Genomic DNA, 22,995 nt, shown 5'->3' on the forward strand with positions numbered 1-22,995 from the left:
TGTGTGTGTGTGTGTGCGTGTGTGTATATATATATTAAGGGCTCTTCAGAGCTCGATAAGCTCTCTGATTGGTCGATAAGTTGGTAGTTATTAAGAATGGTGGAGCAGTGCTTTATGCTAACTCACTCTGAACCAGGAGTCTGTTGTGACCACAACTGGAGCATTAAGGCGTCCTGGCCTCTCTCCTTTCAGGAGGCGGTAGATCACTTTCCTATTCACTCGATCCTAATCTCATTGGATGTCATCTTCGCCCCCTGGCCAATGAGGTTTAACCTCGTTAACGCCATCCATGCATCCCATCCAAATAAGTGATGGTGCTATTATCAGCCCATACACATAACAAATGGGAGTCATAAATCAGACCAAAAAATCCACTGGCCTGCCCGGCGGCCGCTGCCTTTTTTGGGTCTGGTATTGACTGTCTGGAGCTGAGAGACTGACTGGAGGACACAGCGACCCGGGGAAAGGTCACTTGTATGGGATGGGAGTAGGCCAGGGGTCAGGTCCAATAGGTCAAATGGAGTGACACACTGGGGCACACATGCAGACAAGCACGCACACACACATGCACAAGCACGCACACACACACAAGAACATATACACTGACAATGATTTATTTACAGAAAAGCAAAATGCGACAAGGGACCATAATAAAGACAGACCTCTGTTTGACTAGAATATGAAGTCCTAACTTGTTCGTTGGTTTTGACTTTATTTCACTAATCCCTTTGACGTATTTTCTCAAATGGAATTAATTTCAATGTCAGTGGTAACAAATGTGTTCTTTATGCCTAATGCACTATAATATTTGTCTCTTTGTTTGTTTCTCCACCCCCTCCTTCTGATTTACTCTCTCTTTGTCTCTCTGTCTCTATGTCTCTCTCTCTCTCTCTCTCTCTCTCTCTCTCTCTCTCTCTCTCTCTCTCTCTCTCTCTCTCTCTCTCTCTCTCTCTCTCTCTCTCTCTATATATATATATATATCTGTCTCGCTCTCCCTCCCTCCCCTAGGCAATCGAGTGCATCACCCAGGGTCGGGAGCTGGAGAGGCCCCGGACGTGTCCTAAGGAGGTCCACCTCCTGATGCAGGGCTGCTGGCAGCGGGAGCCCCAACAGAGGCTGGTCATCAAGGACATCCACAGCCGCCTGCTCGCCCTGGTCAAGAACCCCCCCCTATACCTCGACATCTTGGGATAGAGAGGGTGGGTCAGAGAGGGTGGGTCGGAGGGGGTGGAGGGCGGGGAAGAGGAAGATGGAAGAGGGGGGATAAGTTCAGAGGGTAAGCTGGGGGAGAGGGGGGAGATGGAGCTTTTGGTTCTGAGAAAGATATTGGGATAAGGTGTGGGGGGGGGGGGGTGGTCGGAGGGAGTTATTTGTGAAGAAGGCCCTATACCTGTATGGATCCTGGGATACAGAGGGAGGCTGGGAGGGTATAGAGGACGGAGGGAGAGGGCATCGGTTCAGAGGAAGGAAGAGGGGACAGGGGGGGGGTTGTTTATTGAAGGCTGTAAGATGTAACGTTGTTTTGATTTGATTGAATGTCATCAAAACCGTATGTCACATGGTGACAGTAGAGTTCAATTCCCTCCTTGAACATCCACGTAACCGCAAGGAAGGGTTCATAGGATCTATCCAGTGGCTCTGTGTTAGTTCTTCGTACATTAGCATCCCTTGGTGGATGAGGAGGAGCAGGCCACGGTCCCAAGATGGTTGGACGTCAGGGGGCTCAAACCCGAGGGGAGAGAGAGCCGTCTGAACAGGGACTCAGACGTCTGACGAGATGGACCATTATAAGTCTGTGATGACAAGAGTGGGCCCTTCAGCGAGGCACACGCCTGGTTGCATGCACCACGGGCTCCCACCGACTGGCTAGAAGATCATTTTTGTATGAACTTAGAATATATATACGTATATATATATGGGATATATATATAGTATTTGTGAGATGTTTGAATGAATCATAGGTTGGCGTCTGTACTTTAGCATTCATTTGAAGGAAGAAGTGGCACTCCTCTGTGCATACTGCATCAAATATAATGTTGTATTATCATATTTGTGATTTCTTTTTTAACAATCCCAGACAAAATGTTTCCTCTCAGCATCGATTCAGGTGTTCTACACTTATAGCTACAGCCCACTGTTGCCTGTTTCAATACCTGTATGAACGGGAAAAAATAAGGGGAAAAGGACAATAATCATAATTGGTTCGATTATGGTTCAATGCATAGCCTGGCCTATCAGTCTGGCTTTGGCTGTCTGACTCAGCGATAAGCTTTTGTACATATTGTCCCTGTTTCCAATGCTAGTATCCTGACCTCGGACACAAAGCACTGTATTGAAATCCAGTAAGATGATGAATGTGTTTGTGTGTGTGTGTGTGTGTGTGTGTGTGTGTGTGTGTGTGTGTGTGTGTGTGTGTGTGTGTGTGTATGTGTGTGTGTGTGTGTGTGTGTGTGTGTTCAAATCTTTGTATGTAGGATGTGTGAATGTCTCTGTATGGGGGATGTGTGTGTGTCTTCATGTGAGATGTTTGTGTGTTAATATATGTATACTGGATGTGTGAATGTCTCTGTATGGGGGTTGTGAGTGTTACTTTATGTGTGTGTGTGTGTGTGTGTGTGTGTGTGTGTGAGTGTCCGTACGTGCGTGCATGTGTGCGTGCGTGTGTGTGTCCGTGTGTGTCTATATAAGGTGTGCGTGTGTGTGTGCGCGTGCGTACGTGTGTGTGTGCATGCGTCTGTGTGTGACTACATATGGTGTGTGTGTGCGTGTGTGTGTGCATGCATGTGTGTTTATGAAGGACACAGTGGACACAGTGTCATGTTTGGTAACAGATGGAGGTGGATGTCCAGGAACAAAGTGCTGCTGGCAGATGGTTCTGGAAACACAGACAGCGCGGCCGCTTGACCGCTGCACACCACAGTGTGAGACCAAATACAAGGCTCTGCCTTTAAGGATTCATCCTCATTTACTTATCAAAGCGCTTGTTCGAAGAGAAATGCATTTTTTCCTGTGGAACCACTTGTGATGCCTTGAAGTGTAAATACTCTCTGTAAATATATGATGTATTCATGTCAAAAGAAATGTCTCGTTACCCCTGCCACTTTGTATAATGTCTTCGCTCAAATAAAAAAGCAAACTATATATATATATGTTTAAATCGTATGTCCCGTTCATATTTCACTTTCATCCCTCAGACAATCAAAGGGTTCAAGCAAACATGAACCTTGGTTGTATATGAGCCGCATTAAACATTTCTAAAGTTATGATTTGAAAAAAAAATTATAATAATGGATAATAAAATATTTCATATGTTTATAATGTTTCATAATGTTTCATATTTCGTCATGTTGTTCCTAAAAAATTATCGAGAGAAAAAAAATAGGGGAAAACAACCATCTCTACAGCAGCTAACTTCTGTCCTGTCTCCACGCAATCCCTCTCCTGGGAGTGGTAATGGGTTGTGAGTAATGCTATCATCACCCCCCCCCCCCCCCCCACACACACACACACACACACACATACATACACATAAACACACACATACATACACACGCACACACCTCTCTCCACCACCCCGTTCACTCGCTCTCTCTCGCTGTCCTCCTTAATTTTCTCTACATTTCCTCCTGTTTGTGCTGTCTCCTGTTCTCTCTTGTCCTCTCGCTCCTTCATTTTCTCATGTATCTTCTCTCTCTCTCACTCTTTTTCTTTCAGTCCCTCGTTCGGCCCCATCTCTCTCTCGATCTCAGATTTAACGAGGAGAGTAGTGTCTTGGCTCCTTTGTGAGGCGGCAACCAGGTACAAGGCCAGGGAGAATAAGTTGCTTCACTTGCCATAGTACACACTGCAAAACTTTTTTTTTTTCTGTTGTATGGTTGCGCGCGCGTGTGTGTGTGTGTCTGTGTGTGTGGTCGTGTCTGATAGTATCTCCTATACAAAAGGTGATGTTCTAATTTAGATGAGGGACATAGGGTCGTGTTGATATATGCAGACCTCATTCGCATGTTTAATCCATTCATGTTTAATCCATTCATTTCCCAGTTTAAATGCGTGAAAAGAAAGAATTAATCATTTTATTTGCCACTAATCTCCGAGAAAATGCAGTATGTTGATATGATTTTAATTAAGAATGTAATGTTATATTGATTATGATTATTAAGATTGCGACCATTGTACGAAACAGGTCGTGTTTAGCCTATAATCCCTCCCGCGTTCGGCCAATCACATCGACAACACGCATCACAATGTCTTATATTAAATACATCTCCTTAAATAAGTGATTAGCAGGTAATCATTGCTTTGTGTCAGTATTTACGAGCCATAAGCATAAGTGTATACAGCGTAGCCTATATATCTATATATATCTTCATATTGATTAACGAGAGAAACACCTCATAACAGATACTCTTCTGCCCCCTTCAGGTCACGTTGAGAAACACAATATCACACATACACACAAATGGGGTGAGTAATTTTTAATCATATCAGTCTCCAGACCATTAATATAAAAATTATTATTCCGATTTTGTAGAAACAAGGATAACAGTCTTACAGTTTATGGTGGGCCTTTTTGTTTTTGGAACATTTTCAACCATTGTTTGTTATAAGAAATGTTTATGTAAAGTATCTAGGCACATTATCAACAGCAATTTCACATTCATCCCTCAGTACTGAATGTCATACATATACAAGAGGATGTTACACATAATATGTGTGTGTGTGTGTGTGTGTGTGTGTGTGTGTGTGTGTGTGTGTGTGTGTGTTCTATGTCTAGGTGATACATCATACACTATGCTCTCTAACCCTCATGAACAACCGACTTCAAACCTTCAACAGAATCAGTTCCTTATCGGACCAACATATCACTTACAAGTTCGCTCTCACAGGAAGACCCTCCTCACATACTGAGCTTCTACACAAAACCACAAAGACTGTGTGTTGTGAGTATGCTAGTGTACAAAGAGATGTTTAGGTGCTATACTGTGATGTTAAGGGGTCAATATTTTATTACCTAGGGGAAAATACATATGTTTTTATAAAGATATCTTTAAAAATCTGATGTTTAACACTCAGAGTTAAACTGGATGTCGATAAGTGGATCCATATTTAAAAGGGATGCAAGGACTAGTCAAGCCCACACCTGGTGGTAATGTAATGGGGTGGTCCTTTAAATGATGATCAAACTCCAATCAGCTCTGTGAGGGGTATCTAGATGTGAAGAACAATGCAGGCGTCCATGGGTCTCTGTGCTGCTAAGTGCTTTAATACTCGTTGAAGGGTTTCATTAAAAGAGGCACAGTACATTCAACCCTCAGCCAGCAGAGCTCAACATCACATTAAGACAACATTTCTTTTCACAATGTTTCCCATTTTGGTCATAAAAAGAGACTATACTCTAAATACATATGAAGTTATACAGGATATACACCAGCAATACATATAAATAGTGTCAAATACTCAATAGCAATAAGAGATGGCACAGGATCTTTAGACAAAATGTAAACAGTACAACAATACGAAAACCACAGTGAAGGGTACTTAGTCAAAAACCTGCAATGACCACCAAAAAACTGTGATACCCCAAAGCCACGAAAGGTTGGTTAGCAAATGATCCACCTCAACGTGCCAAATTCTAATTTTCAGTCCACTTGACACACATTAAAGCAGCATTTTCCCTCCCCGGTGACCTTTTACGCCAAAAACTCTCGACGAAGCAGAGAGAAGGAGACACATTTGAACATAGAAAAAGCACAACGTTGCCATGGAAACATAACTTACTGCTTTAATCATGGGTCTCTTAACTACAATTATTATATATTTTTTTACTTGAGGAGGTAGAAGCTTGGGCTTCATAGCAAGACAGCCAATCAGAGCGAAGCACATGTGGACAGGGAAATCAATTTGAGTATGTGCAGAGTGGAATCAATACAAGTATAAATATATGTATTGGGGACAGGGAAATCGAACCTGCATTGTATTATGTAGATGTCAATCAGATTGCTAATGCTGCTCAGAACTTAATCAACTGACAGCACTAAACAATTCTGCTGAAATGTAGATAGAAAAATATAACACTGTTACCCTTAATATTAAAATACGCACCATGTTTTCCTTGGCCCAGAGTAAGCAAAACGGCACACTTTAAATGTTAGTTAAATAAATCCCTGCTAATCCCTAATTAATGACTTTCTCCCCCAGTGGGAGTGTTAGCCATGTGGCCCACTGGGACCTACTGTGAATGCTGAAAGCTCGGTGGACACTTCCAGAACAAGTATTTTCTGAGGTTTCTTACGTTAGTATGAGAACGCTTCATTTAACCCAGAGGCTTCCAAATACAAGGAGACCAAGATGGCGGCGGTACGTCTGTGAATCTCACGTGAACACGTGTCATAAGCCCTGGGTCTTCAGCTTTACACATAAAACAACAAACAAACAAAACATGGAAGCTTCATTTGACATGTCTTTGTACTTCCACAAACACAACAAGATATCTTGAGTATTTAAAATAGACAATGTTACAAGGTCAGGTTGTACCACCTACATCCTGCCGTTATGTTACAATATTTAGAGTCGCTTATCCCATGTGAGATGGGCGGGGTCTACTCATTGTGGGCGGGGTCTTCTCCATGTGTCGCCGCCCCCCTGCAGCGCCCCCTTAGGTGGGGCTTCCAGAAGAGGGGGGCGCTGAACACAGCGATGATGCCCAGGTTGAGGACCACGCCGGCGGCCAGCGCCCCCACCGTGCCCAGGAAGGTGGGCATCGCACCCTGGCTCACGAACCACGCCCGCCGTGACACCATGTCCGCCAGCACCCCCTCCATCTGGAAGTGGGTGCCCACCACCGCACACACGTGGAACAGCTGGTGGCTGTGGCCTGGGGTAGGGGGGAGAAGGGGGTCACATGGGAGGGTTAGACGTCAGAGGCTCGCTGCTCTTGAGGGTGCCAGAGAATACCGTGTGACCGCATGGGTCACCTGGCATAAAAACATTCTTTGAGTCAAGCTACGAAAGCTCAGGCCAACCAAGTCGCACTGCAAATACCGAAACAATAGAGAAGACGTCAAAACATTTGAGGAAACTTCATCAAAAAAAAAAGTTTTTCTAGTTTATACATCTTTATATTAGAAATGGATAAATTTAGAGATGTATAAACAAAACAAAAAATGTTATTCCCATAGCTGCATAAACATGACAAAAACACTCCACACTTTGGTTTCTTTTGCTGGAGATGTGGAGGAGGAGGTGGGAGAATATTTACCGAAGTAGTCGAAGCGTCCTGGGGCCAGCCGCTCTGGGAAGTGTGAGGCGAACAAGAAGCAGGTGAGGACGGCGAAGAGGAGGTGGTAACTGTGGTTGACCAGGGCCTCACTGGGCCCACAGCTCCCCCAGCAACACAGGAGGAGCTACAGCAGGACACACACACACACACACACACACACACACACACACACACACACAATTATTGAGGAGTACTCAAAACCAACAAAAACGAAACAAATGCATAAAATGCATAATAACAAAAAATAGTCTGAACCGAATAAAAAAAAGAAAAAAAAAAGTGAAGAGAACATTTAACTATTAGGCAAATTATTGCTTCAGGTTAAACCAAGGCTCTGTTTATAGGTTTGTTACTCTGCAATCTTTTGAAAGTATTAATCTGAACACTGATCTTACATAACCGTACAAACACCCAGGCCAGTCCCAATTAATGAGCTGAGGCCAAAGAACAGGTTGAGTCCACACTTTGTTCTAGATTTGTTTAAGATAAGTACATATTTGAACACAAGGAAAAACATTCAGTCAACAAAAGTCCCAAGCAAACAGCTCCCAATTATTTATTTTTAATCCACATTTCATTTTAATTGCAATCCAGATAGATATGAGTGATTTTTAAATTTCCCATAGAAGGAAGAGAATGGCTATAAAAAAAAAGCAAAAAAAAAGAGAGAACAAAAACATTGGGATTAATATGCAATTTGATGAAATGAAATGAATGAAATTAGAGGAAACTAGAGAAAACTGACACAACAAACTAATCCACCTCTTAATCCATGACAGCCAACATAAGTAAACCAGGTTCAATAGGGGATATTATGCCACCAGAAACGCAGGAAAAGGGAGCTTTTCCAAAGGCTTGTAATGGCTAATCACACTCCACACCTGGTGGCATAATATCACCACTTTTAGGGTTATTGATGAGATTCACTCACTCTGTAGAACAGCGGGACTGTGTCGAAGAGGAAGGGGAACACGAAGGCTCCCGTCCGGAGAACTTTGCTGCGCTGAGGGAACTGTAGCTCCAGGAACCTGTAGAGCACAAGAGAGAGTCAGCACACACACACACACACACACACACACACACACACACACACACACACACACACACACACACACACACACACACACACACACACACACACACACACACACACACACACACACACACACACACGGCTAGGTGTCGAATGGCAGAGTGCTAGATAACAGGGGGTTTCACTGTTATACAAACTGGAGATATTCAGTGGGTGCTACCCATGTATGAACAGTATCTTTACCCTTGGGAAAAACATAGCAAAACCTATGTTCACACTGCAGTGTTTGATAACACCGGTGGTGTGTTTGTCTTATGTAATATGCTTTGTGTTGTTTGCCAAAGGGAAGATTGGCTCGTTTGCCCTGCTTTAAGAAAGACCTTATTTACTCTGACAGTTCTCACTAAGCAAATTAATAACTACGTTTAACCCTAACCCTAGCAGCAAAACATTGCACTAGCCTGCACAAACCCTGCACCATTTAAATGTGGCCTCGTTCACACAGACCCACAGACAAACTGGATTAAAAGAGAAGAAGGCAGATGGGTCTCATGATTCAAATCAAAAGTAACGCCGCCAGGGAAAAAGCCAAGAGTTTCAGCAAACTTTGGTCAATGTTTGTGTTTCTACCTAAAGGAAAGTACTGGGGGTCAAACAAAACACAATCTCTAATAACAGAGATATGTGAAACTTAGGCGGTGGTTACTATACAGTAATATTGTTTTAATACATTTTCCAGTGCTTGACAATGACAATGACAAAGCTTTATGGAGCATGTGGACAAACGTCCCTGAGTCAATAAGGGAGGTTCTGCAAGCCTCTCATTCAAAAAAAAAAAAAAGCCAAGCAGAGTGATAAGATTTGACCTTGACATCAACCACGCCAAACCCCCTTCACTTATCTAAAAGAGACCAATCCCCACCCTGCATCTTAACCAGCTGTGACATTAAACCCAAACACTTTACCTAAATATAATACAAAGGCTCTATTATGGTTAAAAACAGAGAGAAATAGTGATTAGGTTTTCAACTGTTTTGGCTCTGATGCCATCGCCGGTGTATCTCATGGACGACCAGCCCCTGAAGAGAGGGATTATAGGCTTCACTCATTCTACCCTGTTCAGCAAAGCAGTGATTCCATAGTCATCAAATTCACTGGCTGAGGGTTGTGGGCTGTAACAGGCTTAGGCAGCTGGGCAATGAGGTTTTGTTAAGCACACTTTACCTACTTTGACTACCCTTATATACAAAAATACTTCACAAAACTATAGTTCCGGTCCATGAATCTGATTGGTTCAAAGCAGTTGTGAAATACCGCCAATCTCAAACTTTGCAAGCCTGTGAAGCTTGGACAACAATGTTGCAGTTTTGAGGAACTATATTGCTTGGCGGAAGAACGGCCAATCAATTCAATAATTTTATGTCACTGTGGTTTATTTTGTGAAATTTAACATGGAAGTCTATAGTAACCACTTTCTAACAACTCGGTCTTAACCATACCCCCTTGCTGTTTTGAAATCCCTGTAAACCACAGCCTTTTGCGGCTTAATTAACTGATTATTTACATGCATGTTGTGCATTGCACGTTATTCTAAAATAAAAACCATAGGGAACAACATAGCTTCTAGGGAACAACATAGCTTCTATGGAAGTTACACAAGGATTGTGTAATTTCTGTTCACACAATTAATATTGAGACAAACCTAGACCCATTGTATCACCTTTGATGTGCCCCGGCTAGGAACAGCTCCTCAAACAGGTGAGCTGGGTTTTATCATCGTACCGTAACCTGGCCCAGGTACCCAAAATACTGTGGGAGTGTTTCTCACCTGGAGTAGCAGGAGAGGCTGGTGCAGAAGATGGTGTTGCCCACGGCAATGGGGACATAGTGGTGATGCAGCCAGCTGTTGACCCAGTCGTCAGGCATGACATAAGACCCATATGAGATGGCACAACCTGCACAACCACACCGTAGTATTATCGACAGATTTAAATAAATTTAAGGCATTTCAACCAATCAGCACACACTTTATCCAAAGCGACTTTAGGTGACTTGAGATACATGTTATTTATGAGCAGGTAGGGGCTAGGATGAGAAATGGATCCTAGTACCTTTAGACCTTGTGACCTAGGTCACTCACTACACTATCCTGCTGTCTGTCAAGCTTTCGCCCTGTCCAATGTTAAACAACGCCGCGTCACTCACTGTTAAATAGGGCTCCACAGGGAGCTTCACCAATTCATTCTTTGTACAAAGAATGAGGTCATCATTTTTGAGTAAAAGATTTTATATTCTTTAGTTTTTTATATACCGTCAGAGTATGGGATTAGAATCAAACCTGAAAAAAAGTCTCAAAAGGCCTTTAGGTCTGTGTTTGAAAACTCGACACCTTGTAAAAAAGGTTTTGCAACATTGAAAAAAGAGATAAAAAAAGTCAAAAATCTGCAAACATGATTTTGTGTTCTATTTTTCCTTCTTAATTTTCACCAACAGATTTTCAAAGTTTAAAGTTGGTTTTGAAACCTTGTAAATAGGGTTCTGCAAACAGGTGTTCATACATTGAGAAAAAAGTTTTGAAAGGTTAAATATTTATTTAGAAAAACGTGTAAGGTGTAAATTTACACCATTAAATTGTATTTATTCAGAACTGAGTTTTCAACAATGATTTTACAGAGATTTGTCCACACGGCGACAAGTTTACGAGTCATGAAATTATTGACATAGTTCTGGCGCTGATTTGTTTTTGACACTCAAAAAAAAAGTGTAGAAAATGTTGATTTAACACCTCGCGCCTAGAGGTTGGACCATTTTTCTCTAAACCTATTGGTTGCGCTGTGCTGAAAGTCCAATTACATGTACCGTTGACCAGGCTGTGCGGGATTGACAGTGATCAGCCAATGACAAGAATAACAAGCGGCGAGGAAGGCCGAGCTCCGTGAATGACCAACAACGTGCGTCGCGACGTACGCCGCATTGGTCGCTGTGTTGGTCGCTTGGCTGGCTGATTTTGGTCGCTGTGTATTTTGTGGTGTATTCAAATAATGTATTTTACACATTATATATAGCCTATATGTTTTGTGAAATGTCATGAAGTCTAATAAGATCCATTATGTACAAAGTTCTTAGTTGTAGCGCCATATAGTTTTATATATGTAAAACCACGGTTAACACTGTGGGCACAGTGGCCGAAGCGGTAGCGACGCCATCTTTTTAATCAAGAGGCTGTAAACTTGTCCCTGTGTGGCCAAATCTCTGAAAAGTTATCGCTGAAAACTCAGTTCTGAATAAATACAATTTAATGGTGTTAATTTACACCTTACAAGTTTTCCAAAATAAATATTCACCCTTTCACTTTTTTCTCTATATACAATAATACACTGGGAAAACAGTGTCAGATTTTAAACTCTTTTAAAACTCAAAAAATTGAAACTTTGAAAATCTGTTAGTGAAAATTATGAATGAAAAATAGAACACAAAATCATGTTTTTTCAAAATCATGATTATGTCTGAGTCATAACTGTCTTTCGAAGTCATTTGAATAAAATGGCATGTATGGAGCACATAGCAAAGGGTGCATGCATGTAAGTGCGATGTTCACTGCAAGTGCGATACCCATAGCAGGAGTAATAAACACCAGATGATATGTTAAAAAGGTGATTTGAATATGTAATATTTGTTATCTACGTAAATTCTAACAGAGCCTGCACTCGACTACAGGGCAGGGCAGAAACAATGCAAACACATGCAAAAGGCCTGTCAGGTCATACCTGAGCTGGTACAAACATGAACAAATATGTCACATTTCTCGAAGTAAAAAAAAAAAAAGCATTACGTTTATCTATAACTATTGACCAAAGTCAATAGTTGAATTTGATTTTTCACAGTCCAAAAACAACTTGTTCACAGTTAAAGAAGGCTGCCCTAAAGGAGAGCCCGTGTGGAGAGTTGGTAGACATAGCGAACAGTGCTGCCGCACCTGCAGCAACAGGCACATTGTGAAGAAACAACACTGGTATCTTCACACTCGTACTTGTGCGGAGATAGGGAACATGTGCCTAAGTCTACAAGATGATTACACTTAATACTCAAACACTATTACCAATTTAGGACTCCACAATGAATCTTAAATTGTTAAAGTGTGCAAAATGAGTAAGGTCACCTTAAGATGTGTCGTTAGCAGATGTCCCTTATCACCTAAGCGATTAACAAACAAACATTCAATGATTAACTATCTATGATCACAAAATAAGTATTGAGGGTGTTTTATAATCAGAAACTGTGTTATCCATCCTTCACCAGCTCTTAGATGCAATATAAATTGAGGGATGCTTTTCCTTGATGTATTTTGCTTTAGTTTCCTTATTCAATGTGTATGCACAACCTAGTACTCAAAACGTACAATGTAAATGTGGAGATCTAAATGTATCTTCAACAGTGAATTGGTACCTAGACCTGAAAACCTAAGTGCTGTCTACGGTTTCATTCTTATCATTAGACCAATGGCTTCTTTAAGGACCGATCAGTTTCTACCCAAACAGGAAATTTCTTCCACTAGCCGCATTGAAAACACAGGCTAGACTCATTTTTATGACCCAAACAACCAGATGAAGAGGAACTGCTCGGTTCCATATTTCATGTTCAATTAACCAAGAAGTAGACTGGATAGGTTACCGCATCATTGGCTTAGGTTGGCCTGATGAGGTTGGCCTGATGAGGTCCCAGGCAGAGTGCTGACTTTAAGTTAGAGATATATTTTATGGTACATTTCTGGTGGGAAAAAAGGTTTGCAAGGTCTCATAAAGGCCCTGCATAGACAAACAGAATGCTAAATAATGTGTACCAGTGACTTTAATGCTACTAGCTACAGATCCAAGTTGGGTCCCTAGAATTTTCAGCGAATCGATTGAGGAGTCAAGCACGCTGACATTTAGCCCGGTAACCCAAAATGACGTCTCCAGGCTAAAGTTACAACAACTGCAACTAAGTTATTAGCAATCTTTTAACTTCTGCAAATGAGGAATTGTGGGTTCCATGCAGTGCAAGACAACACGTGGACATTCTTGACCAACTATTTCATGACCATGTGCTTTCAGTCAGCACAAGAAGTCCCCAAAAATAAAGTGTGAAGGTTAATTTCCAGTAACATACCTCTCAAATGAATGTACTCAATGTAGTCTCATTTTAATCCATACCATAAAAACCTCTCTGGAGATAGCTTCTAGCTTTGGATTCAATGACTGAACTCTGAGCCATGTGAAGGTCCAAAGAGGAACGTTGTAATATAGATTGAAACAAATCCATCACTCCATTAACAGCATCATGAATGAACGAATGACCGATTGAGAGAGTGAATACCCAGGCTGTAGAGGCTGAGAGCTCCGTAGTCGAAGAAGTAGCAGATGTGCCGAGACTCGGGGGACATGGTGCTGAAGGTGTGAGCACAGCTGGAGGTGAAGGGGTACACGCAGATCAGCAGCATGTACACCAGCAGGGGCCAGGTGTAGCTGTCTGACAGGAAGTTCATCGTGGAGCACATGTTGCTGAAGCGCCACAGGAAGTACCTGGGAGGCGATGAAGGAAGAGTGTTGCTGGGCTTGATAAACACAGGCTTAGTGCAGAGCACAGAGGACGGGTTATTGATAGTTCAGTGCTGCTTCACAGTGTGGTGACAGCCTAACTGTGAATGGACATATGGATGACAAATTCAAAAATAACGGCATACAATAATATATAAAGATATTCTGCAGTCAATGAGAGATATTTTTATGCATGCTGTATTAGTCATTTATAAGGGAGATGGAATATGAGTAAACGCTTTTACGCTCGTAATATGAGCAGACTGTTTATCAGTATGAATTGACCATTGTTGACTATTATCAATTATTCTATTTATCCAAGGCCACTTGGAGTGAATTGAGATATATACAAAATATATATATTCAAAAGTTAGCAGGTAGATTTGAAAGGTCCAGTGTATAGCGTGTAGGTGGCCACTAGCGGGGAGGTGGCAGATTGCAACCAACTGAATACTTAATACCGAGACACTCCCACTTATAATCCAATAAATAAATAAATACAATTTCATCCACAAACTGCCATTCACTACACTATTTTACACTTGGATTAATAAGTGTGAGAAAATTCATTAGAATTGAATCCTCAAAATATTTAGGATATCTTGGCAAAAGTAATGAATGAGCATGCTTATCTTTAGTAGGCCACATGAGGAGCATCAGGGAGAGGGTTAAGCTTCTCGGGAAACTTACATACAATGGCAAGGTGTGTGATGCATTTCATATACACTACCACTCATTATAACGCTTCTACACAAAGACGGTACTACAGCATTATCACTAATGGGTCGTAGCCATGGGGATAATAGCCCAAAACTGATTTGTACAGGAACAAGAACACACCACGTGGGCAGGAAGTGAGTCCAGATGTTGATGGTCTCGTTGGTGAGCTGGAAGCTGCTCAACAGGCAGTCCTTGGCGGAGCTCTGGGGGTCCCGGTAGCCAGAGATGATGCCGTCCTCCCGGAACACCTGTGGAGCACGGGTCAGGCGATTCATTTTTACACAGGGATAACATGCGGTACGATCGGAGACATGCTCACATGATGTCTTGTTTAAAGAGACAACGTGGGGTCGGTGGTGTCTTGTAACCGGAAGCTTGTGAGTTCGATCCCCGGCTCCTCCTAGTGTCGATGTGTCCCTGAGCAAGACACTTAACCCTTAACTGCTCCTGACGAGCTGGCTGTCTCCTTGCATGGTTGACTCTGCCGTCTGTGTGTATTAACCGTTGTAAGTCGCTTTGGATAAAAGCGTCTGCTAAATACACTAAATGTATTGCTGCACAGTACAAGTACAGTTTGTTTATACACAGTGCAAATATGCTATTAATGTAATGCACATACACAGTACAAATACAATGTCAATGTAATGTACATACACGCTAGACATACACAGTCTGAGTAGTCTGCATACACAGTAAACAACTTCTACACCCAAAAACACCCCATCCCAGAGTGGATGTCCATGTTATCAAACAGACTACATTGAGAGAAGGAAGGCAGAAGAAACCAACAGGGAATGGAAGGACACAGGAAGTTCCTCTCACCTTGGGCACCTGGTGGGTGTCCAGGAGCTGGGGCAGTTTGAGGCTCAGCATGTCGGCGCGCATTCGCAGGGCCCCCTGGCCCCTCTCGCACGCCTCACGCAGCCGAACCCGGCACTCCCGACACAGCACGCACCACATGGGGCCGTCAAGGGCCTGGGCCCCTTCCCCGGGACCCGCCGGCTCCCACCGCAGGCAGCGGCCCCAGCCCCATGCCTGGCTCCAGCCCCCGGCACTGCCCCAACTGGCCACACCGCCCTGCCACACAGGAAACACTGGGAAACAAACACACACATGCAATAGGTCATCAAACTGTGTGTAAGAGATGTATGGCATTTGGTGGCTCTGGTACCCCCAACCCCAGCAAGGTGGATCTCATGCTCTACCTAGCTCTTTGAGTGAGTGAATGTGTGTGTAGTCCTTTGGTCATGTCTCCTATGATTTATATGTGAAATCATTTGTTGTATGTGAAACAAACAAGATATTTGGTCGACAACTGGTCATCGGTCTACATGGGTTAACATGGGTTACAGCTCAGGGACGTGGACGCAATGTCTTTGTTGGACCGGGGCAGGACAATCTCCCTTTGTCTGTGGCTCTGGAGTGCCAAGCAGACATCTACTTTGAGAAAGCCTGCCATTGTCACGGTCGCAGTGGGCCGTGGCTACGCGAGAGCTAGTATGGTAACAGCATGTTCCTGACGGCCAGCGCTCCACAGACAAATCCTTCCTCTGATGGGAGATTGGGGGAAGGTGTGGGGCGGGCTGGCAGAGGGGTCGTCATTGAAATGCCTTTGTTTACAGGCCTACAGCAAGTCTTTGCATGCTAGACACTCCGGATTTCTATGACGGTAGTTCTAGAAAGAATGTTCTCGACATGTGCTTATTATTATTATTAACTCTGCAGAGATATTCAAGGCTGAAAACCTACCTCTTTAGTCATATGTTTGGCTCCTATGGATGCCCTCAGCTGCTGTTGCTGTTTGCTGAGTATGCTGCTGTTGAAAAGCACTAGATTAGCAGTTGTCTTCGTGTTTTCTGTGCACCTTGTCCCGTCTAATTCATAATTCTGTGTGTTTAAGTGTGTTGCGGTGATTGCAACTGGATACCTAGTCTGTTGCGGTGACTGTGACTGGATGTTTGGACTTAATCCTGGCGGTTAACCGGCCAGCATCCAGCATAGACACCATTTATCTATATTTTAATACCTTAATGACTTAAATGTTTGTTTGTATGCATTTCAATGATGGCACCCATTACACTCCTAACCATCCCTGAAAGTAGGGATCCCCCACTCTGCGTTCCTTCTCAATATTTCTTCTTTGCTAATTAATGGACTCTGTTCTTGCCCTTCAGAGGGGCTAGGGCTAGGGGGTGTCATAAATATATGACCTATTAAGCCCTTTGAGATTGTAACTGTGATTTAGAAATTAAATGTAATTCTAGATTGTGAGACTGCAAGTGCGTGTGTGACTGAGTGTGGGAACGAACAGGGATGATACAAATTTGCACTTTAGGGAACAGAAAACACTTGGCTGACAAAAACACACGCAGTGGAGCACATACAAAAACATGCGCGCTAACAGCGTGACCAGTCAAAGGTGGTCGTGCACGACGGGCTGAAACAAGATGATGATCATGACCATATGTTGGCTAAGAGCGGTGCTGTCTGTGGCATTTACACTACATGCCATGGTAACAAAGTTAACTTTAGACTGTACGCGTTCACCTACAGTAAAGACATTTTCCTCAGATCTGACACTCTTTTCCCCATCTTCTTCTCCCATTTCCTAAGTTCTCCTCCATTCCCCTCACTTCTTCTCTCCTAATCTACACTCCCTTACTGTAGTGGTAAAATACAGATACAATCCCAAAACTTTGTAAACTTTCCCAAAAATACATTAAAATACTAGCTCCCTACTACAGAAGGGAGCTAATGGCCTAGTGGTAATAATCTAGTGTTTGCAGAAGAGACACATGATGAAACTAGAAGAGTTTATAGTAGATTATACATTACATCTATCTATACTAGAAAACACTATCATTCTCTAGAGTCTAGAGCAGGGGTTTTCCCAGTGTAAGCCAGAACCTTCTGGGAAGTCATCCTTGGAAACTGTTTGGAAAAAGCCTGGGACTTTCAAAACATACTGCAGGAGATGAACCATCTGTCTATCCCCATCTACAACGTATCACGTAGCTAACAAAGTTCCTGATAGGACGCTGATTGGTCCGAACCACTGTGGTTCAGTCTCAAGTGCTTAACCTGAAGACTGGCCAGATGGATTTAAACTAGTGTTTCTAGTACAGATATAGTAGTTATTCAATAGTATTTATAGTAGATCCACGGTGATCCTCTAGACCTGTATATCATGGTAAGTCATACTGAGTCCGGGCCCGGCTGAGATGGAGCGACTCCCAGCTGCAGTCTCTGGTGACAGAGTGGGCTTTGTAGGAGGACAAGACCGTGGAGGAGGAGGACAAGGCCAAGGGACAAGAATGAGGGCACACACACACATTCTCTCATTACACACACACACACACACACACACACACACACACACACACACACACACACACACACACACACACACACACACACACACACACACACACACACACACACACACACACACACACACACACACACACACTCTCTCACACCAACGGACACGCAGGTCTTTGGGTTCGCAGTAGGGTGATGGCGAGCAGAACATTCTGTTCATTAACGAGGAAGGAAGTTAAAAGAGATTGATCAGGTCAAATATTTGTGTGTGATTGAAAGAAAAAGTGTTTTGTTCTCAGTGTGTCCTCCTTTCGTCCACTATAAAAGGAAGGTTCGTAAGGAGAAAACATTGATTCCCTGAAAACTGATTACAGAGGGGAGTTGCAATACAGAGAACAATGAGTCACTGGAAAGTTAGCATCCAGCAGCCAATAAATGGACTAGAGATTCTGTTTCAGCTCCAAATAGCGTGACTGAAACGTATAATGCAATGCAGGCTTTGACAAGGTTGTTTTTGCATGTTTTCAAAGGATAATAGTTTGTTAACCCCTTCTGCGCACGGTTCACCCCAACAGTGACAGCATTAAACAGGAAATACTTGTTCTCACTTTTTGTCCTTCTGTTGCAATAAACCGGTTTCTATGCGAGTAAAGGCCCCCTTATGTAATGACGCGTCTTCCTGAGCATGACACACCAATGAGCCCAGTCCTCTGTGAGTCATCCCAACTCATAGCTGCCTGTCCCACCAGGAAGTGGGCTTCTGATTGGACAGTTGTGTTGGGGCCCCGCTGTTTTCCTGTCAACAACAAGTCCTACAAGTACGCTGATGGTGAGCAACACACACACACGGACACCACAACCCACACCCAGGGCTTTAATACATTCCATTCAACTTGCGCACTTTAATATCACTATAATATCACTGTCATATAGCAGATGCTTTCAGCCAAAGCAAGATAGTGTGGTTTGAATTTTAGATACATGTTATTAATTAGCAGGTAGTTGTTAGGGCATCTTGCTCAAAGACGCCCTACAGGTAGACTGCAAACCCAGAACCCCCTCACCACTGTGACTATGCTGCACCCTGACTCTGCACCCGTCTTTACAACAACACATGGATGGCTTACATACACAAGCTACCCGATGGGCCATGGGTTGGGGCGAGAATGTTGAGCCAAGTCTCGGGCCCCCCAGGGAGCCTCCCTCAGCGCTCTAAAAACATGTGGCTGTCCAACGAGTCGGGACAAAGACAAAGATGCTTGAGACGTCAAGAACATTTGAGAAAAAGGGAGTACACAGACACGCACACAGACACACACACTTTAAAACAACATGTTGTGGAAAATAGGGAGTTGTTCAGAGATAACGTTTTCTGATAACTGCCTGCTGTGTTCAAATTTACTGGCAAGGACACTTTGCTGCTGGTTTTCAATAATTAAATCTTCGAGAAATATTGACATACTGGTGTGAGACGGGAGGGGTTTTCTTGCACGAGGTTAGCATTTCCCCTGATTAAGTATTTGCTTCAGTCAAAGTCACATTAAGCGGTGGCCTCTGTTAGCTCTGGGTGGGGTCTGTCTCTAGGTGGATTCTGCGGTTGCCCACTTTGCTTTAAACTTTTTCACAAGAGTGGGAATAAGGCAGGGCGTTGGGTTTGAGAGCTGCCTTCACTGCACATAATGCGTGTTTTCAGTCCAACACTTTAACAACAAAAAATCGACCATATTAATAAACATGTTGAAATTCAGCAATTCAATATTATTTCATCATTTAGAGTAGACACTTTTATTCAAAAACTTAAGATAGTATAAGCCATTTAAGGACAGGTAGGGGTTAGTTGTTTTGTACAAGGATAGAATAAGGAAATTTGGGTTGAAACGCATAAAATCTTTCAGCTGGGTCTCAAAGACACTAATCCCTCGACCCCTATAGTTAAATAATAAAACTATATAATGTCATTAAATATCTTGTCTAACTCAAGACAAAAGGTATACTATTTAAGCTACCCTGCCTTTCTTGAGTTTGAGAGAAATGTCAATGAAGATTTTAACCAAAACTCGAAAATGACCAGACCGACTGCCCATTCAGTTGGTTGCCAGGGTCAACAGCAACAGTCATGCTCGGAATGTTCCTCACGCACACTGGCTAGCCTGCAGACACTTGGAGATGTATTCAGAGAGAGGCGTTTTATTTAAATGAAGCCAGGTAAAGAGTGCCTCTCCATTTCACATCGTCTTCAAAGAAAACAGGAGATGCCATTATCATGCCTTGGAAGGTCAGGTAGTTCCAAGCACTATGCGGTATAGCTTCAAGGGACATAAACCAATGTTTTCTTTTCAGTTAGCCCCTGGCTGATGATTGTTGGACTTTGTGTGTCAGTCTGACCGTCTGTTTTAGAGGATTCAATTATGCTGATCTTGGAGAAATTAAAAATACAAATCTGATTTATGCAGTAGGAGTGGGATAATGCGATAATTGGGAAAATTGGTAAGGGAAATGTTATATTTTACATTTCCTAATTCAAGTTTCCCTCAAGGAGAGATTGAAGGCAGGTGATTCTAACATCCACAAGAAAGACCACATACAATATCAATCATAAAAATGTCAAACAAAACATTTACGTCATTTACGTGACATGAAAGCACAAACATACTTTCAACAATAGAAGAGGGTTACTGATAAAGAATTCCTACCAGCAAAGATGTAGCTGGGCCTATATACACACACACACACACAAACCCAAAACACACAAAGACCTGGGACCCACCTCACAACGACATGCTGGACTGGATTGTTTTCCACTTTAAACCTACACATCAGGTACAATTTCTGGGCAAAATGAGTATCGTCCACCTTCCAATAAAAGTGACATGACGTCACCTTTTCATTAACATTCACAAAAAAGACCGAACATTTCGTCCCGTGTGACTGAAGTCTCACGTTTTTGTTGTTGTTGCCCATCAACTTTCCTTAAGTCTCGCAATAACTTAAAAAAAAAACACTACAAGGATAACGTTCGTGCATAAACATTATTGTACACAACCTGACAAAACAACTTATTTGAGCAAAATGATTAGGAAAAACAAGGTGGCGTGTTGTGCAAACAAGCTGCTCGAGAACTTTTTCGCGAACCTACGTCGTGATGTTTGATGCAACGAAAACCGAACTCGTACTTACCGCCTGCGTCTGTCATGTGTCGGCGGGGTACGCGTGCGCCACTACCATACAAATAACGATTATTCGTATTCCGCCGTTACGATGCCAACCGGGGCGCGATAGCAGCTCTCCGTGGTTGTCTGTCTTGCCTCCACTCGACCGTCCGCCAACTGACGCCGCGCCTCGAGCTTGACACACAGAACACCAGCGAGCCAGTAGGAAGCTCTGCTCGGCGCTCACGTGGACTACTACACAAACAATAACACACGGCGTGTGTAGCATGTGGATTCTCACAAATACACTGTGATACTGTACGTTGGTTTCTTCTTACTACGGCAATATATACCTGTATCTATTTCGTTGTATTAGGCGTGTCAGAAGAACCAATGTATGTTACCCGATACACGACTGAAAGTAGTCGCTTACCTGACTAATTTGTTGTTTTTCGTGAATTCAACACAAAATACATTATGTAACCAACCACGTCTGTTAAATTATTAAATATATGCCTTGCCTATTCAACGACAATGACTGATGAATGAATAATGTTTTATAATTTGCCTTCGGGTCGCGGACCTCCAGGCTCACACATTGATCATTAGCGCATTACTTCAGCGCCAGTAGGGCTGTGTTTTGTTTTGATACATTTTGATTCGATTCAACTTTAATACATTTCCACAGAGAAGAGCAGGCATACTCGAAATGCAGTTGAGCATCTAACAAAAACGTTATAAACGTTATAAAAAGTAGTAAAGTGTATGGACAGGTACATATCAATACACTAGGGAGATATAAACAGTATGGACAGTAGTACAAAATAGTGTAGTTCAAATGTTCACTTTAAAAAAGTGATAATTGAGATTGGCAAAAACAATCAACGTGCCATCGAATTTCGCTTCCAAACTGGACACAACCTACTACTCTCCTTAGTAAATAAATAGGACCCTCATGGCTAGACCCAACCCTGGGGAAATAAACCTTGATGTATGAGCAGGAGACATGGCTGAGGACTAGGGCAGCTCCTGCATCTCATCAGTGTTCATCCAACAGGCTACATTAGTGTGTTGTAATCTGGGACATGCCAGCATCATTTAAATGCATATCATATTATGCAATAAAGTACAACATTAAGAAAGTAATTTAATGGTTTGAAGAAAGTAAAAACAAAAAATGCCACTTGCGCATAAAATCCACACTGGCAGGACACTTAAAAATTACCTTTTCATCGACATTCTAATGAAGAAAGCTCCTTAAGTCATTTGATGGTTATCAACTGTTCACACCCCAGAGTTGATACGGACCTAGACATGAAAACCGCCCACCCTTTCCATGAAGAAACTAACATAAGAAGTCTGAGCCAAAGATCTATCTGTGGTTATTCGGTCCATAGAGTCTGAGGATTTGGCTATACTCAGCCTGGGGCAGTTTGCTTAGTCTCTGGCGGGCATGGGGCCCACAGCAGAAAGGGGCATGAGAGCTAACCGTGAAAGCGAGGAACAGCCGAGACCTAGTTTCAGAGGGAGCCAGGTTTTTTTTTTTCCTTAATGAGTTGGTTGATTAAGGGTAGTGAAGTTTTAATAGTGATAGAACTGAAACCGGTTCAATTCAGAAGCAGTTCACATATCTCCGACACAGATCTGATTGAGACTCCAGTCAATAAAACACAGACGAGGATGTTAGACAGGCTTCTCTTTATTGTTCAATGTGAGGCAACACACACACACACACACACACATAGACTGCCTTTCCTCCACGCTGTGTATAACAGATCAGTTGCTATGGAAACGGTGATGGTAGACAGGCATGGCATCGAGGGGTTCACAGGTGTCAGTACTAGGCCCACTGCAATTTCCTAAGGGTTGGTGCACAAGCCCCGTTCCCCTCGGGGACAGCATTCAACAGATGTCGAT

General features: G+C 42.8%; 2 protein-coding genes across 2 annotated transcripts in view; one reads left to right on the plus strand and one right to left on the minus strand.

Moving 5' to 3' along the window:
- ntrk1 (neurotrophic tyrosine kinase, receptor, type 1) overlaps positions 1-1,194 on the plus strand; it is a gene marked incomplete at its 3' end in the record, with an annotated part of 29,654 nt that extends 28,460 nt beyond the window's left edge. The window contains exon 16 of the mRNA XM_084471468.1: positions 1,009-1,194. Coding sequence (XP_084327594.1) covers positions 1,009-1,194 — 186 coding nt within the window. The remainder of the gene's footprint in view (positions 1-1,008) is intronic.
- A 3,294-nt stretch (positions 1,195-4,488) lies between these two features.
- paqr6 (progestin and adipoQ receptor family member VI) lies at positions 4,489-21,240 on the minus strand. Its single transcript, XM_084471464.1, has 8 exons — positions 21,107-21,240; positions 15,431-15,702; positions 14,729-14,856; positions 13,668-13,873; positions 10,141-10,267; positions 8,211-8,307; positions 7,259-7,403; positions 4,489-6,874 (listed from the first exon to the last, which is right to left on the minus strand). Exons 1-8 carry the CDS (start codon positions 21,120-21,122, stop codon positions 6,600-6,602), a joined length of 1,266 nt encoding a protein of 421 aa, XP_084327590.1. The 5' UTR covers positions 21,123-21,240; the 3' UTR covers positions 4,489-6,599.
- Between the last annotated feature and the right edge of the window lie 1,755 nt (positions 21,241-22,995).

This window comes from Micromesistius poutassou (assembly GCF_964030765.1).
Source record: "Micromesistius poutassou genome assembly, chromosome: 8".
Classification (NCBI taxonomy): Eukaryota; Metazoa; Chordata; class Actinopteri; order Gadiformes; family Gadidae; genus Micromesistius; species Micromesistius poutassou.